The sequence below is a fragment of the Aethina tumida genome, chromosome 1, assembly GCF_024364675.1.
Source record: "Aethina tumida isolate Nest 87 chromosome 1, icAetTumi1.1, whole genome shotgun sequence".
Lineage (NCBI taxonomy): Eukaryota > Metazoa > Arthropoda > Insecta > Coleoptera > Nitidulidae > Aethina > Aethina tumida.
In genome coordinates this window covers 76,132,899-76,149,121 of record NC_065435.1, presented here as the reverse complement: position 1 = coordinate 76,149,121, position 16,223 = coordinate 76,132,899, and the positions used below count along the sequence as shown (strand labels likewise).

Below are 16,223 nucleotides of genomic sequence, written 5' to 3'. Positions count from 1 at the left end.
CAGTAAAATATTATCGCATAAAATCACCCCAAATCATAATCAATATGACATAAGTAGCGCTTACAACAATAGAAAAATTTCAATTGACTACTACTGCTACTGCGTTTATACCAGTTATAGAACTATTCAATTAACTAAAGTTAATAATAACAGACATATAAGCGATATATTTGAAATTTTAGTTTCGATTTCATTATATTATAATTTCTACTTAAATCTATTTTATGAGCCCAATTTGACGAAAGAATTTTTTAACTTAAGAAATTAGATTTTGATAAGTTTCTTGTAGACTGAAACAAGGTTACGACAATAAAGAGTTCTTTAAAATTGCTGTAACTTTATAACTTATTTTCCAGGAGAAAGAACATTGTACCCCAGATAAAAGGGTAATAATAATTAACATCAAACATCAAGTTCCAAATATTGCTGCCGTCGCTGAAAACTTAACACGTTTCCGAAAATGGTTTACAACGTTATTAGCAAATATACACAACTCAATTGAAAATATGTAATAAAATATCTTACCAAAAAAAAAAAAACAACTTTATACAGACAAATTGGAAGAATGAGTAAACGATATCTTTTTTTGGTTTTTGAGCCATCCCTTTTCATATAATGTCAACGTGATGATAATGAAAAATTATATCTAAAACACGTTGACAGACACACATATACTATCGCTCATATATAGAGCAACAAATTAAAAAACATTTTATAAAAAGAACATTTCTTTTTAATTTAAATTAGTTTTATAATGCCTAAACATTTCGTACCTCAATTTATATATGGGTAATTTTATTTATATAACGTTTTATTTCGGGCAGAGCACATAAGTAAAGCAACCAAACCCTATATTCTATACAATTGATCGATCTTATAATTTATTTTTGTGTCTGACATCGTTCCTTAAAGCTATAAATGCCTAGAAGAGTCTATTTATCGATACAAATTAAACAACAAATTGTAGAAATGTTCCGGAATGGTGAAAACCAGAGTAAAATTACAGTAGATTTAAATTTAAACAAATCAATCATTTCAAAGACGATTTCCAATTTTAACAGAGGAACTACGCTGGAAGGAGTTTCGAAAGGTGGTAAGAAAAACGAAAGACCAACAGAGCTTTGGACAGAAAAACAAAAACGTTTGTTGTTCGCGACACTTTTATCATCGGATCTCGCATCAATCAACATGTGAAAGTCAGCTCCAATTATTCAAATCTGATGGCATTTCACAGGTGAGATTACCAATTAATGAAAGGTATAATCCCAAGTACACTAGACCGACTGTGAAGCATGGTGGCGGAGGCGTAATGGTTTGGAGATTTTTTCTGGGTTTGGCATGGGCCCACTGGTTAAGTTAGACGGGATAATGGATCGTTTTGTTTATTGTGACATTCAGTAGAATCATATGCTTCCATTTGCCAAAAGTAACCTGAGTTTATGGTGAACCTTCCAGCACGACACCGATCCGAAACACACGTCTAACTTAGTTAAAGAATGGTTCGCTTCTCAAGGAGTACGTGTTATGCCTTGGCCACCTCAAAACCCAGTCCTCAATCCAATGGAAAACCTCTGAGAAGAAATTGATCGGAAAATCTATGCTAAGAGACTGTCAAATATGAATGAAGTCTACGAAGAAATTCAAAATCACTCAAAAGAAATTTCGAATGTTTATATTGAAAAGCTACTAAATCAATGACGAAAAGGTGTTTTTAAAAATAATAAGTATTCTACTAGATACTAAATAAAAAAAGGCTAAATGTACGTAAGGTTGTTTTATTTTAAAGTTGCTCTACTTTTGACCCTTGAATATTTTTCAAATATTAATAAATATCTAACAAAACCCACTAATACACAATTATATTACTGTATTGTTTTTATCAAACATACTGCATAACTGACAATAATATGGATATTTAAATGTATACTTTTATCAAGACAAATGAAAATTTCTAACGTTGCTCTACATGAGTGCGGTTAACATATTTGCATGACAAATTATTTTTTCCAAAATTTCCGAAACTGAAAAAATGTATTAGTTATATGTACCCAAATTCTACACTCATTTAAAAGTTCATAAATACAATGGTGGCGATTTAAATTCTATTTTGACGATATTTAATTTGAACTTTGTTCCGTGAATATAAAAAATATATTTCAATATTTTAAATCCTTTTTTGCTTTTTTTTGTTATACATCTTATAAACATCATATATATATTACTTTAAACGCATATATTAGTCCGATTTGGTTGGCCAAAGTAATAGCACATTCAAATATAGTATTTAAGATTTGTGCCACTATTTAACAATACTCTTAATAGTAAGAATTTATTCTTAGTAAGATTTAGGTACATTATTTTACTGTATGTCGTAACAAAAAAACAACTCCTTTTATTGATAGACAAATTGGAAACATCAATAAACAACATCCTTTCTTGTCATTTAGACAAATATAAAATGAATATAATAGAATCAAACAATTTCAGTGTGTCTTAGAAATATACTCTTGCAAAACTTCCATCATTTCAGTAAAGAAACCATTGGTATATTAAAAAATATATTCGAACAACACTCATGTTTTTACAAAATTAAGTTAATAGAACAATATCAGTTGATAAACAATACATTCGTCGTTGGAGGACGTGTTATGGTTTATTAAATTATTGGTAAAATGGACAGTTTCATGTATAGAGATATCATGAGAGATATAATGGAACAATTTATCAACGACTATTACTATTTGATTGACTCATTACTCAGACATGCAATCTCGATTAAAATACCAAAAACCATCAAATTTGGTGAATTTTGGTTATTATCTAAGAGTCGTAGAATTTAATTTCAATCAAGCATTGCCGATATCTCGTTGGACGACAATAAATGGTAATGTGAGTTGTTTCTTTAGCCACCACCGAATGTTATATTTTTATTGAAAACGTGAACTTAATCTGTCAAAATTTTACATGAAGTAATTTTTTGTTGTTGTAATTATATTATAAATTATATTGTGGTTAAATCTGGAAGAACAATATTTTGTCCTCAATTTTCATAGAATTTCGGCGCATATTTTATTCTGTCGAAATATTGTAATACATTTGATTACGTTACATTAAGATTTAGATCAATTTTACGGTAATTTTTGCCATAATATCGTACTAATGACAACGCTTTAGCGCCATTTCATACTTTCACCTTTGTTAATTCTACAAAAACACATTATTATTCGAAGTGGCAGTAAAATATTATCGCATAAAATCACCCCAAATCATAATCAATATGACATAAGTAGCGCTTACAACAATAGAAAAATTTCAATTGACCAAAAAAACAATAATGTTAGCATGTACAAATAATCGTAACTTACAGTTTAGCCTAAAAGAATGAAGAAAGTAAATATTTTTCTTTATGTTTTATTATAGTAAATGCGAAATATACGATATAACATTTTAAAAGGAAGGTCGTAATATTTCCATTATTTAATAACAAATTTGCCAGGCAAATATCAATTTTCCGACAAACCCGATAAAATCATTGCTTCTCATGGCGACAAATCTGAATGACAACGAATTATAAGTTGTTTATGTACTACATATACAGGGTGTCCCAGAATATGTGGTCAAGCTCTCGGGTTCATTCATAAACCATGAATATTACATAATAAGTTAATCTAGACCTAGTCCTAAGAAGATCCCAAAGTCAAAAATTGGTTTCTGTTTGATACCAGCATTTTTTGGAGATCATCGTAACAGTAATTTCTTAAATAGGTCTAATAAATCTTTTCAAATGAGAAAAAAAATTTAATGTAATACACGAATATGCGATGAACATTAGGAAAGATTTTATTAAACATTCTTTATATGTTTATGTATTCCTAGGTCGAAGAATTGAAATAAAGACTATTTGGCGTTTGAAAATATGATTTTTGTTTCCTTATAAAAAAGTAAAAAATAAGTAAGATTGTGTTTATACAATGAATCTAGAACATTGTCCAAATATTCAGAGGTACCCCGTATACTTACTAGATCAATTATTGGAGGTATCAATTTACCTGGAACAAACCTGGAAAAAACAACCACATTAGACAAGCGTAAACCCTAAACATATTAATTAAATTATCTACAAAGAAACGGCGTAGCACAGTTACAGATGCCGCAATTACAACCGTAATTTGCGGCTTCGAACCACCTATGCAATTATGGCGTTAGTTTTTCATTCTACTAGCCACGATTTCCAGATAAAACTTTTTTCTTTGGTTTGTAAGGGTATTATCAGTTTCACTTACGGCCGTATTAATGTCCGGTCTTGATAAACGATCGGTCACGAAATCTGCGTTTGATTTAATGATTGGACTCGATTTTTAATAATTTTAACAATACTAATAAAGTGTTTTTGTCACCACAAGCGAAATATTTCAAAACTTAATAGCCGTGAAATGCGGAATACAAGATTAAATTGAAAACGTCTTTTCCTGTCCCACAGGTAAATCGCATCCATCGTCGATGTTCTTGAAGGGAACGAATGGAAATTATGTTCGGTCTGTTGGAGGAACAGGCGTTTTAAATTGACGGGATTCTTGCCGGGAGACAACACGGGGACGAGTTCATTTATTTATTCTTGCCTGAGCGTTGAAAGATTTTTTAACAACATTTTTCTAATTCTTCACAACTTGATTTTATGTTAGTTACTTCCTTTCTGTCCATCTTAGTTAGTCCGCTGGTTAACCAATTTAGGTATTTTAAGATAAAGGATGCTCGTCCGGATTATAATAAATCGTGGGGGACCCGATAACGGGGGTAATTCTAGAAATCCATTCTGATCGGCCGCTTATCTAATTCCTCTACGGATCCCACACGTAGCAGTCGCCCCCTCCGTATCCCTCTACCTATTATTGTGTCTGGTGCCGTATCGGGTTACGTGAAAACGTCGAACGAGATCGAATTCCGTGCGGTTGATTCGACCGATCGGAATGCCCCGACTCTGGTGGATTGTGAAATTGGAAACGCACGTATGTTCGATTACCGACTTGTCAGTGACGACGATAGCCTAAATGAACGGCTATGCCCACGAGGACGGTCTTTCTGGGAAGGGGTTCTCGCACCACGACCCGAAAAATTCTCCCCCGGCAATTAGCGAGTGCGGGCGCAAACACGAAATTGCCACTTGAACGCCATTCACGCCGTTGTCCCCCCCAAGTCCAGATCTGGTTCTTCTCCATTGTGCAACGAAATTTCGAGTGGTCCGGCCATTGAAACGAGACAATCGTACGGAATTAGACTTTTGTTTTGAAAATTACCAGTTACATTTTATGTTAAGTGGCTGCCATTAAACGGCGGGACCGTAAAACTTGTCCAGTCATCGTATTTTCGAAACGATCACTTAACACAACCGAACGTGTTTCGATCGTCTTGCCAAAAAAATCCCTTAGAGATCCGATCACTTTTTCACAACGGAGTGGTTGAAAATCTGACCCAGATTCACGGTGTCAGGACACAAATTTATTTTTAATTATTTTACATATTCTTATACCATTTTAAACAATTTTGAAGTTTAAACAAACCTATTGAACAATTTTAAATTTTATACCCAATTAATATTCTAATTTTTATATTTTAAAGTTTCAGTACGTAGTTTTTAATATTTTATCATTAGCTTTTATACTAAATTGATATAATTTTAGGTAATTTCTTAACAAAATTGAAATAGTTTTAAATGAGTTGAAAAATATTTTACTATTAAATTATTACGTTCCAAATTTCAATACAAAATATTTTTATTTTTAATATTTAGTTATTAATTTGTTATCAATTTTTTAACCAAAGGCCATGGGACGATAAGAATTCCGAATCGGCCCCAGAAAGGTATCGGGTATACTTCGATGATGCAAGTTTCAGTCAGATCTTTATCTGTTACTGTTTCTGAATAAATCAAAAAATACTGAAAATCAGTAAAAATTGTTATTCTCAGCAACTTGTGAATCGATTGATCTAAATACGGGATATGTTTTGGTTCATAATGGAAGCTTCTAGGAAGAAGAGATATATCAATTCATATGAACCTTAACAAAGGCGAAGTTATTTTCTCAATTTTGATTTAACTTTAGAGTTAAAGGAAACTTTAAATTCTTTAAAACGAATTATATAAACAATAGTATTTTATACTGGTTTAATCATTATAGTCAGAAATAAAGTTTATAATAATAATTAGAGTTCATTATATGAATGTTCCTATTTTATTCTGTTGTTTTCACTAGTACAGTAATCGCAAAAGTTCTTCATTTCAAGAGTTAAATCATAAAAAGAAATCGATTTTTGAACAAATATTCGATTTTTAATTTTTTTCAATGTGACGACCGTTTTAAAAAATTCCCGAAGCTCATAATTTTATAGAAAATTGAATGAGGAATTAAAAAAAATAGTTTTATATTTTTATCGTTATCGTAACATGGTTAAAAATCAAAATTAAGGAAATAACCTTGTTTTTTTAAGCTTTTTATGAACTGATATAGCTCTTATTTTACTACCTACCCCAAAACATATCCGGTATTTAGATCAATCGATTCACAAAGTGCTGAAAATAAAAATTTTTACTGATTTTCAGTATTTTTTGATTTATTCATAAACGGTAACAGATAAAGATCTGAAACAGCATCGAAGTATCTTATGAGTACCAACATTTGCTGAAATTATGAGCCCGATACCTTTCTGGGGCCGATTCGGTATTTTTATCGTCCTATGGCCTTTATACTGTTGTAAAGTTCCAAAGTTTAGTACATAATTTTTTATTTTGGAAATTTTATAATTAATTTTTATATGATATCTAGATAATTTTAAATGTTTTAAAATTTAATACGTTCCAAATTTCAATACATAAATTTTAATTTTAATTAATTCGTAGTTAATTTTCATACGAAATTATGATAACATTAAATTCTTTAAAAGATTATTTTACTTTTGAATGAACAATCCGAATTTCAGTGTATAATTATTAATTTACAAGAATCACTAGTTTACTTTAATTAACATCTTTAATTTTTAATCATATTTAGATAATTTTCTGTATTATTTATAGGTTTTTAACCAAGTTAATATAATTGTAAATGATTTGAAATGATTATTTTATTTTAAAATTAATTGATTTCCAAATTTCAATATATTTAATCTTTAATTTTATGATTAAATTACCAAATTCCAATAATTCTTAATGCTTTTATTATTTTTTAATCATATTTTTGTAATTTACAGTATTAATATCACAGTTTTAACTATGTTGAGAAAATTTTCAATGTATTAAGGTTAACACATTTCAAAGTTCAATAATTCTTTTTTATATTAAATGATTTATTATTAATTTTTATGCCAAATTTAGATAATTTTTGATAACATCAAATTTTTTAAAACCGACTATTTTAAATGGTTTCAAATGTATGTAATATTCACTTAATTGACACTTTACTAATTTCAATATATTATTTTAATCAGCATATCATTAATTTTTATATCATATTCAGATAATTTTCTGTAGTATTATCAATTTTTTTTAAACCAAGTTGAGATAGTTTTAAATGTTTTCAAAATATTATTTTACAAAAATTACTACATTAACATTGTATCATTGATTTTTTTACCATAGATTTCCTCGAAATTAAAAATATAAATAACCGAATTCAGCGGAATTGATGGTGCAAAATCGGCCCTGCGGCCACAATGAAAAAATACGAAACCGAACATTGATGGACGTTGTTTCCCCTTGCAGCTGAAATAAAACGAGGCCCGGCTAAAAATAAGACGAAATCCAATTCCGAAGGGAAGCTAACTGTGACGGGTTTATATAAAATTAAAGGATGTTGCGCCCCGACGGCACTTAAGTCCATTAAACATTCACGCGGCACCGTTTTCCGTGGAAAATGCGAGAAAATGCGACTACAACGAAATACCATTTGTGTGCGTTTTTATTTTTTCGACCTTTCGCATTATGACCGAACAGAACGAGCCAAAGTTTTGTATTATTTAGTTTTTAACAAGAAAATATCTTTTGGAAACAACGAAATTGGCGATACCGATTTGGGAAAACGACATCAATTTCGAAGAACCAATAAAGTATAAATAATTTAAATTTAAATAATAAAATTGGTTCGTTCATACGAGAGAACTAACAAAACACACACATTAATTATAGGATTCGTCACGTTTTTTTCCTGGGATCGTCTCGATTTCGCGTTGTGTCATTCTTTTTGATGTGCGCCGCGCGAGATTGGCTGTTTGCACAATCAATCAGATAACGGCGTCAAACGGTGACAGCTCAAATAGACGAATTAGCGCCGATACCTGGAAAACGCTTCTTGCGGTGCGGTACGAAATTTTTATCACTCCCGTACTATTTTTGTTTGATTTTTTACTTTTCCGGCTTTTGATGTTTGATATTTTCGGTTTCTTTGTGTGTACATGTTGTACAAATTAGTCAATTTTAAGATGTACATATAAAAAAATCAGCTGTCAGTTATTCTAATCATTCCCAATTAATTTATGATATTTTTGTATGGTTTAATTCATTGAATTAAGAAGAGTGATACATTTTATTTTTAATATTTTATGTACTGTTTATACATATGTGAGTATACAGTATCGGACAAAATTAGAATGACTATCTTAAATATTAAATAAAATGTTTAAAAAATGAATTATAAAATAAAATATTAATTTATTTCTCTTAGTTCTTTCATATCCCCCACATGTTTCACGCTCACTAGGAGAGAAACAGTTTTTACTCAGTTATTCCTAAAAACCAAAAAACTCATGCCTCGTGTTCAAAAAGTTATAAGCGAACAGTTTCCTGTAGCAAAACAAGTGGAATCAAAAACAATTAAAAGGTTTTGAGTCCATGGAAGTGCGGAGAATTGAAAACGAGGTGGGCGAAACAGAAAAACCTCTAGAGTATTGGATCGCCGTATAAAAATGCTTATTACAAATAGTCCAAGGATGTCCGGGTCTCAAATTTTAAGAGATTTAGGAGATAAATTAATTAGTTCGAGGACAATTCAAGAGATTGAAAAAAGTACTATTTACGGACTAATCAAAGTTTAATATTGTTGTTCATCGTCCTAAAAACAGTAGACTTCATTCAAAATATGTTACAACAACACATCGTTTTGTGTATCGTTACATATTAGATGTCATGCTACCCTATGGTTAATGAATGCCGTTAAAATTTATATTTCAGCACGATAATGTCTCCAAACACACTGTCAGGCTTGTACAAGAATGGTTTGTTCGATAAAAAATCAATGTCTTAGTGGCAAGTTCAATCTCCCGATCTTAATCCAATAGAAAATTTGTGGGAGATTGTAGATAAGAAGATTAGAGCAAATTGAATCATAATGCAAATTTATTTGAACAAATCAAAAATGTTTGAAACAATATAAATGAGGAAGTAATTTCCAATCTAATCTCGTCTATGCCAAAAAGACGGGAGGATGTTATAGCCATTAAAGGATACTGGACGAAATATTAAATATTTGGTCATTTACATTGGATTTACTTTAATTTTTTTTAATTTGTATGAAGAATTGTTCTAATTTTGTTGCGATAAAATTTATATAATTTTCTGATTTTTTTATGTCATCGTTAACGTGTCATGTATGTTTCGTCAATAAATAATATAATTTAAATATGGGTGTTTTATTATTTAATGGAACAAAAACCAGTCTCGTATATACTGCTTAGTATTTAAACAAAAAGAAAGTCTCTCTAATTTGTCCGATATTGTATACAGTAGTGACCAGAGAAGTAGTACAAAATAGTACAAGATTTAATTCAAATTTTGTCCAGTCAGATATTAAATTAAACGCATATATTAGTTTGATTTGGTTGGGCAAAGAAATAAGAAATTCAAATATATTTACGTTTTTTGCCGCTATTGATCAATATTCTTAGTAGAATTATTTTATTGAATATGTTCACTTTCAGTGAAAAAAAATAAACATTTAGAACAGAGGGAAATAATAGATAACATTAAACATCAAGGTCTAAATAATGCAGGCAATACTAGAAACTAAACATGCTCCAGAAGGGTAGTTTACAATGCATATTAACGAATATGAAACAAACCATTCAATTGAAAATACAATAAGAAAATGTCCCAACTCCTTTTATAAACAGACAAATGGGAAGAATCAGTAATCGATATAATTTCTTATTCTTCAGCCAATTAAAAAATGAATTAATTGAGTCATATGTGTCTAGTAGACCATTCAGACGTCGACAGAATTAACCAAATTTGTCAAGATATATTTTAGTAAAGAAACCATTTGTATCAAAAAAGAATATTCGAACAAGACTAAAAATTTACACAAAAATATATTCATTATTCTCCAGAATGTTGGCGAAGGGTACTTTGGTGAGACTCTTGTTCAATAGAATAGGATAGGATGGTAAAAAATACGTTCATCGTCCTCCTAATAAAAATTTGGACCTTAGATACACTACGGTTGGGAAACGTTTTCATTTGGTGTTCCTTTTCTTGGCATGGTATAAGATCATATTAAAAAATGTAAAATTCTTTCTACATGAAACGGTAAAATGGACCGTTTCATGTAGAAAGATATGATGAGGGATGTGCTAACGATAATTTACTAGGTGCGCAAGTTTAAAATGTCGTTTTATTGTCAAGAGCTCGTACATAAAAACTATTGAAGTGTATGACGAAGCCAAAGCGTTGTTTTGTTGGTAGGTAATACAGCCCACCATAAAACGTTACATTCATTTAGTTCGTTACGAGTTAGTAACATATTTTTTCGTGGTAAACATGTCGAATGTAAAGCCAAATAAACAGTATTTGCGGTATGTGATGATTTTCCTGTTTAATCAAAAGAAACAGTCATCTAATTCATGTTGTGACTTAAGGCTCTGACCATCAAGTGGAATTTTCAATTTTATTGTCATAGAACATGAAAATCAACAAAAGAACTTTGAAAACAAAAAATGATGGCAAAGTGGATGAATGTCTCTCGGAAAATCACTCCCGAACACGTGAAAGTCATGGGAAAGATTCAAAGAGTTGAAAATGAATTCCACAAGTACTGAAGGAACGACAAATGAAAAAGCTAAAAACTGTGCGAAATGATATTTTTACGGCAAAAAGAAACGGCTTCTTGCATCGGGTTATAACTAGCGATGAAACATGGATATATTTTGAAAATTTCAAACTCAAAAAGTCATGAGTTACGCCAGGACAAGCGTCAACATCGAGTGCAAAACTGGATCGGTTTGGGAAGCAGAAGATGCTATGTGTATGGTGGGATTAGAAAGGAGTGGTGAACTACGTCCGTTCCCGACAATAAATAATCAATTTGAACCATGTATTAATCAAAGAATGGCTAGAATGGGCTCGAAAAAACGGCAAACTGAATCTGTAGCATAACCACGTTCCTGCACATTTAACCAAAGTGATAAAAAAACGGTTTCTTCCCTTGATTAGAAACTTCTATACTACCCGCCGTATTCACAAGACCTTTTAATTATCACCGATTATCGATGGGACACGCACTGGCTGAGTAATACTTTACAACTTTCGAAGATGTACGAAAATGGTTCGATGAATAGATTTCATTGAATGATGAAGCTCGTGTTTGGAATGGCACCCATAAATTGCCCGAGAGATGGACAAATTGTGTAGAAAGCATACGCCGAAAGTTTGAATAGAATGTCCATTCTTTTTAAATAATTGCTTACTTTTTCATAAAGAAAACGACATTTTAAACTTGAGGACCTGGTACTAGTTAGTTACATGGATTTTTATGCATGATAATTATACGAAGCATGCATCCATGCATTGATTGAAGATTATCATGTTAAGATTCTCGATTGTCCAGTGTCCAGATCTAAATACAATTGAAAATTTGAGGAACGACATGTAGTGTCCATTAAAACACCAAGTATCAAATTTAAATGAATTGTGGTTATTAAGTGAGGAGTCCTGAAATTTAATTTCAAACGATCGTTATCGATGTTTCATTGAATCTATGTCCCACCGTTTACAGGTGGTTATAATGAAGAAATCATTCCCAACAAAATAATACACATTTTTAAATGTCTGCTATTTCTCAGACCACCTAAATTGATCATTCATTTTGTATAAGATTTAATTTAAGTAGAACGTATTTTGATTTAGGTACAAAAGGAATAATTGTAGAAAGAAGAATATACAAATATTAAATATTAATATTAACAAATTTAAGGTTTATTTTACAAATTTTATTTTTCAAGTTTATAATTGATATTTTTTAATTAAATTAAAATAAATTTCTTTCTATTCTTTGAAAAATTAAATATGATATTAAAAACTTTAATATCTATCTATTCTGCTATATATAGAATATTTTATTATTTCCTATGAAATTTTTAAATAAGTATAGATCTATTCTAATTAAAATTTTAAAATATATCTTTTAGAAAAATGTTGATTTATTAATTTAGGTTTTTTCAAGTGTCTTTTTCTTATTTTTACGTTCCTTTCCCGATTTTTTAAATAATCAAATTCACCTGAAAAAATATTGTAAATTAAAAAAAAAATGTCTGATCATAATAACATAAACTTTAGTATGTTTTCACCAATATTAAATTTAACAAATAATATTAATCAATAATTAATATTAAAATATAAATTTTACAGTTTTCTATTTGTTTCATAAAAAAGTTTTTAATTAAATTTAGAAATTTTTTATAAATATAGTCAAACTTCTATAACTCGAATTTTTGATCACTCGAAATAAGTTGGTTCACACCAGAGAGAAAATTATGTGTAATTTTTACTTGATAACACGATCTGACAAATCGTGGTTCTTCATTTTTATGTAAAAAAGGTATTTTATTACTTATTGAAACTGTTGGTTTTTTTTAAACATTGGAAAACCACAAAAAGAAAAACCTAGCCTGATTTTCCCATTGGATTGCCAATCCCAATGCAGTCGTTTTCGCCAACCAGACCGACGAGTATTATCCGGTACCAAAGTCCGAATCGATAACCGAACCGGAGCACCTGTTTATGCCAGAAAACCGTCGTGTGTGTGTGTGTGTACGCGAGAGTTTTTTATTATTACCATCGGCGATATTTACACGAGCTTGATTGACACTATCGCAATCAAGTGGCCAGATAATTTGGCGCGAACGGGACATCAAAGAACGACGCATTGGTCGATAATTAATATTATTCTGAACGTCGCGTTTGCCCGAGATAAAAACAAAACTATTCCGTCGTTGGAAAATGCGATTTTCCCCGCAACATTCATGAGCGACGACCAATTCCCGGTACCAATAAATATTGCGGCGATAACGAAACGGACCGACAGAGAGAATAATTTGGGATCTTACCTGTATAATTACGCAAACAGCAGATGTGTTAAAAGAGAGCCGGAGACGAAGAGATTCAGCCAGTGGCGTGCCTGAAGTAATCGCATAAGATAAAATCCCATTCATCCGATACACGAAATTAGAATCCGTTTGATCCCACGCGCGACGATAAAAAAATATATTATAGCGTTTTATAAAAGCGGATCGCCTGTTTACAAGACGCTAATAAACGCGAATCTCTCCCATCTCCGATTCGAATGGATTAAATAGGCGCCGCACGCGAATTAAAACACACATACACCAACTTACTATGTTATGTTACTTTTTACATTAATTAATCCTATATATAAACTAAGTATTTTTAATGTATTTAATTTTACTTCAAAATTAACACATTTCACGTACATCTATATATTTTTTTAATATTCACACATCTTTTTTCGATTATTTAAAAAATTTAAATGTGTTGTTTTCATTATTCAACGATTACTATTTGTTTCGACAATTATGGGTTAATTTATTTTATTTTAAATTTACAACGTTTACACCTCTTTTACAATGTATTAGTTGGTATATTTAATTTATTGAGGATTTTAAAATATGTCAGTACCTACTTTTGATCAAGTATATTAGATTTAGGAATGTTTAATTTAGCAGATTCCACATTAAATCAAAAGTAATGCCAAATTATTCTGTAATTTCTGTGACACACAATATTAGTTAAGAGTGTTTTAAGTTTAAGCGGCAATTATTCTAATCTGATTAATGTGAAAACATTCGGAATTAGATTAGCATTTTCCCGGCACGTAAACGTTTCCCAATTTGCATAAACTATTCAAAATAATTCGTGATTCTCACCTCCTCTTCCATGATTTCAGACAATAATAAAGAGTGCTTCGAAAATGTAACTTAAATTTTAATTCGGAAGTATATCAAACTAATGATTAATGATTAGCAAATTAAAATAATTTTCGGTATAATTTTAATAGTAAATATTAATCAAATTAACAGAAATACATAGGATTTTTAAAATATAATAATAATAATAATCATGCATGAACTAATAGTGACTAAAACGTTTTTGGGCCGAGCATAACCTCTACCTCGGTCGTGAATATTTTTACCTCGGGGCCCCAAAAATAAAAGCAACTTCCTGGTTAAAATCCCCAAGGAATCAAGATGGTACGTGCGCGACTTACCTTTTTACAGAAGGCGAGTTTACCAGTGAAAAATCCTAATGTTATTTTGGTAACCAAAACGTAAACACTGCACATTTTCACCAACTAGACATTTTGTATAAATGATGAACGCGACGCGGAATGGCTAACTGAAACTGGTTATCGTGGCGCACAACAAACAAAATAACACTAGGTTCGAATAATAACTAAATAAACCGTAAATAGGCACAAATCCGTACTAAACTAGAATCGCCATGAGAATGTGTCGGGCCGCTGCTCCACCTGTGCCCCAACTGTTGGACTAATCAGCGTGCGCTGTTGTCTACGTCACAATTTTTACACAGTTTTCGGGACAATTAGACAACCCACGTTACATACACTTATTTGAATCCCTTAATTGTTGTATGGTTCGTTAAGTTCGTTAAGTTGATTTCAAAGGTTTTTTATATTAACAAATTATATAAATATATATTATATTTTAATTAATTTAAATGTTATTAAATTAAGAACAAAAGGTAAAAAACATCTTAAATCTTTGAAAGAAAATATAATATAAATTTGGTTTCCACGTGTATCGTACCTTTGAATCAGTACTGTAGTCGTGACGACGGCCGTATTTAATACAATTTTGTCAAGTTTATCGCTGCTGTCAAATAGAATATATACTTTGAACACTAATAAGTTGGAAATCTCCATAAAAATGGGCGGAAACCTCACAAAATTGTACACCAGCTCAAAGCGCATCGAAAACATAAACATCTACATGCCCAATTTGCAAAACCTAAAAAACTATCAAAAGTTGAGGTGCTACGCGGCAAATTCCGACCCAATCCTTCCTGAGAAAACCACCTATTTACTGAGAAAGCCAAGCATCGAGGGCCTGCAAAGCAATTCCCAAACACTGTTGAAGGAACAGGACGAGTTCACTTGGGAGATGCAGAGGCGTCGCCAGCCGAATTTGGATAAGCTGCTGGATCATCTGAAGTTCATCGCGGAGGAACATCAGAAAGAATTGGCACGATTGGAGCTAGAAAAATATTTGCAGTCGCTGAAGCTGCGCAGTTCGAGAAGCGAGCCGCACATCGAGGTGATCTTCGAGAACGATCCCCCAACAAGCAACGTTAATCGCCGTATCATCATCAGAGAGGAACACTCCCACACTGACCTCGCACCAATGACTGATAAAGTTATTAAAAATTATTTCTTCACTCATCTTATATTGTTTTTGGCTGGCAAGATTCAAAACATTGTTGGCTCAATTGCAAAAAAAATTAGTAAGTTTTAGATACTTTTGTATCATGTACCTTTTATAAATATACATTATATTTATTTATCTGTTGTTTTATTGACTGTGTTTTAAGGAATGTTGCTTGAAATCTTCGCAAATGGTAAAAAGAAAGGAGGATCCATTAAGGATGAGTTTTTAAACGAAACAGAATTGGAGATGCAAAGACAAATTACTTTGAAGGCGTTAGAAAAATGCTACGGAATGTTTCATCGTTACAAATCAGACTCATCGTTGGACATGTGTCATTCAGAAGACATAAATATATTGTTCAAAGGAAGCAGCGAAACTGAATCTAGTATCACTATTTAACAAATGAATCAAATTTATGTGTACTTGACAACGAGAAATAAACAAATCCAAATCATAGTAAACTTATTCTTTTTTTTTAAACATTAAAATAGTATAGTATCCAA

At 31.0% G+C, this 16,223-nt stretch overlaps 2 protein-coding genes across 3 annotated transcripts in view; one reads left to right on the top strand and one right to left on the bottom strand.

The window, feature by feature from the left end:
• Window positions 1-14,788, bottom strand: part of LOC109599437 (axin-1) — a 39,038-nt gene extending 24,250 nt beyond the window's left edge. For both annotated transcript variants that reach the window (XM_020015438.2, XM_049967584.1), the window contains exon 1: window positions 14,544-14,788. The gene's annotated coding sequence lies outside the window, so the exon portion shown is untranslated. The remainder of the gene's footprint in view (window positions 1-14,543) is intronic.
• Window positions 14,789-15,130: 342 nt separating this feature from the next.
• Window positions 15,131-16,181, top strand: LOC109599428 (uncharacterized). The gene is made up of 2 exons (XM_020015419.2): window positions 15,131-15,796; window positions 15,884-16,181. The coding sequence occupies exons 1-2, from the start codon at window positions 15,223-15,225 to the stop codon at window positions 16,117-16,119; spliced, it is 810 nt and encodes a 269-aa protein (XP_019870978.2). The 5' UTR covers window positions 15,131-15,222; the 3' UTR covers window positions 16,120-16,181.
• Window positions 16,182-16,223: the final 42 nt, after the last annotated feature.

What these genes read in the sequence shown, in the direction of transcription:
- LOC109599428 (XM_020015419.2), top strand. Translation starts at nt 15,223, where the DNA reads ATGGGCGGAAACCTCACAAAATTGTACACCAGCTCAAAGCGCATCGAA. An exon ending in CTCAATTGCAAAAAAAATTA is followed by an intron (nt 15,797 to 15,883) that starts GTAAGTTTTAGA and finishes CTGTGTTTTAAG; the next exon opens with GAATGTTGCTTGAAATCTTC.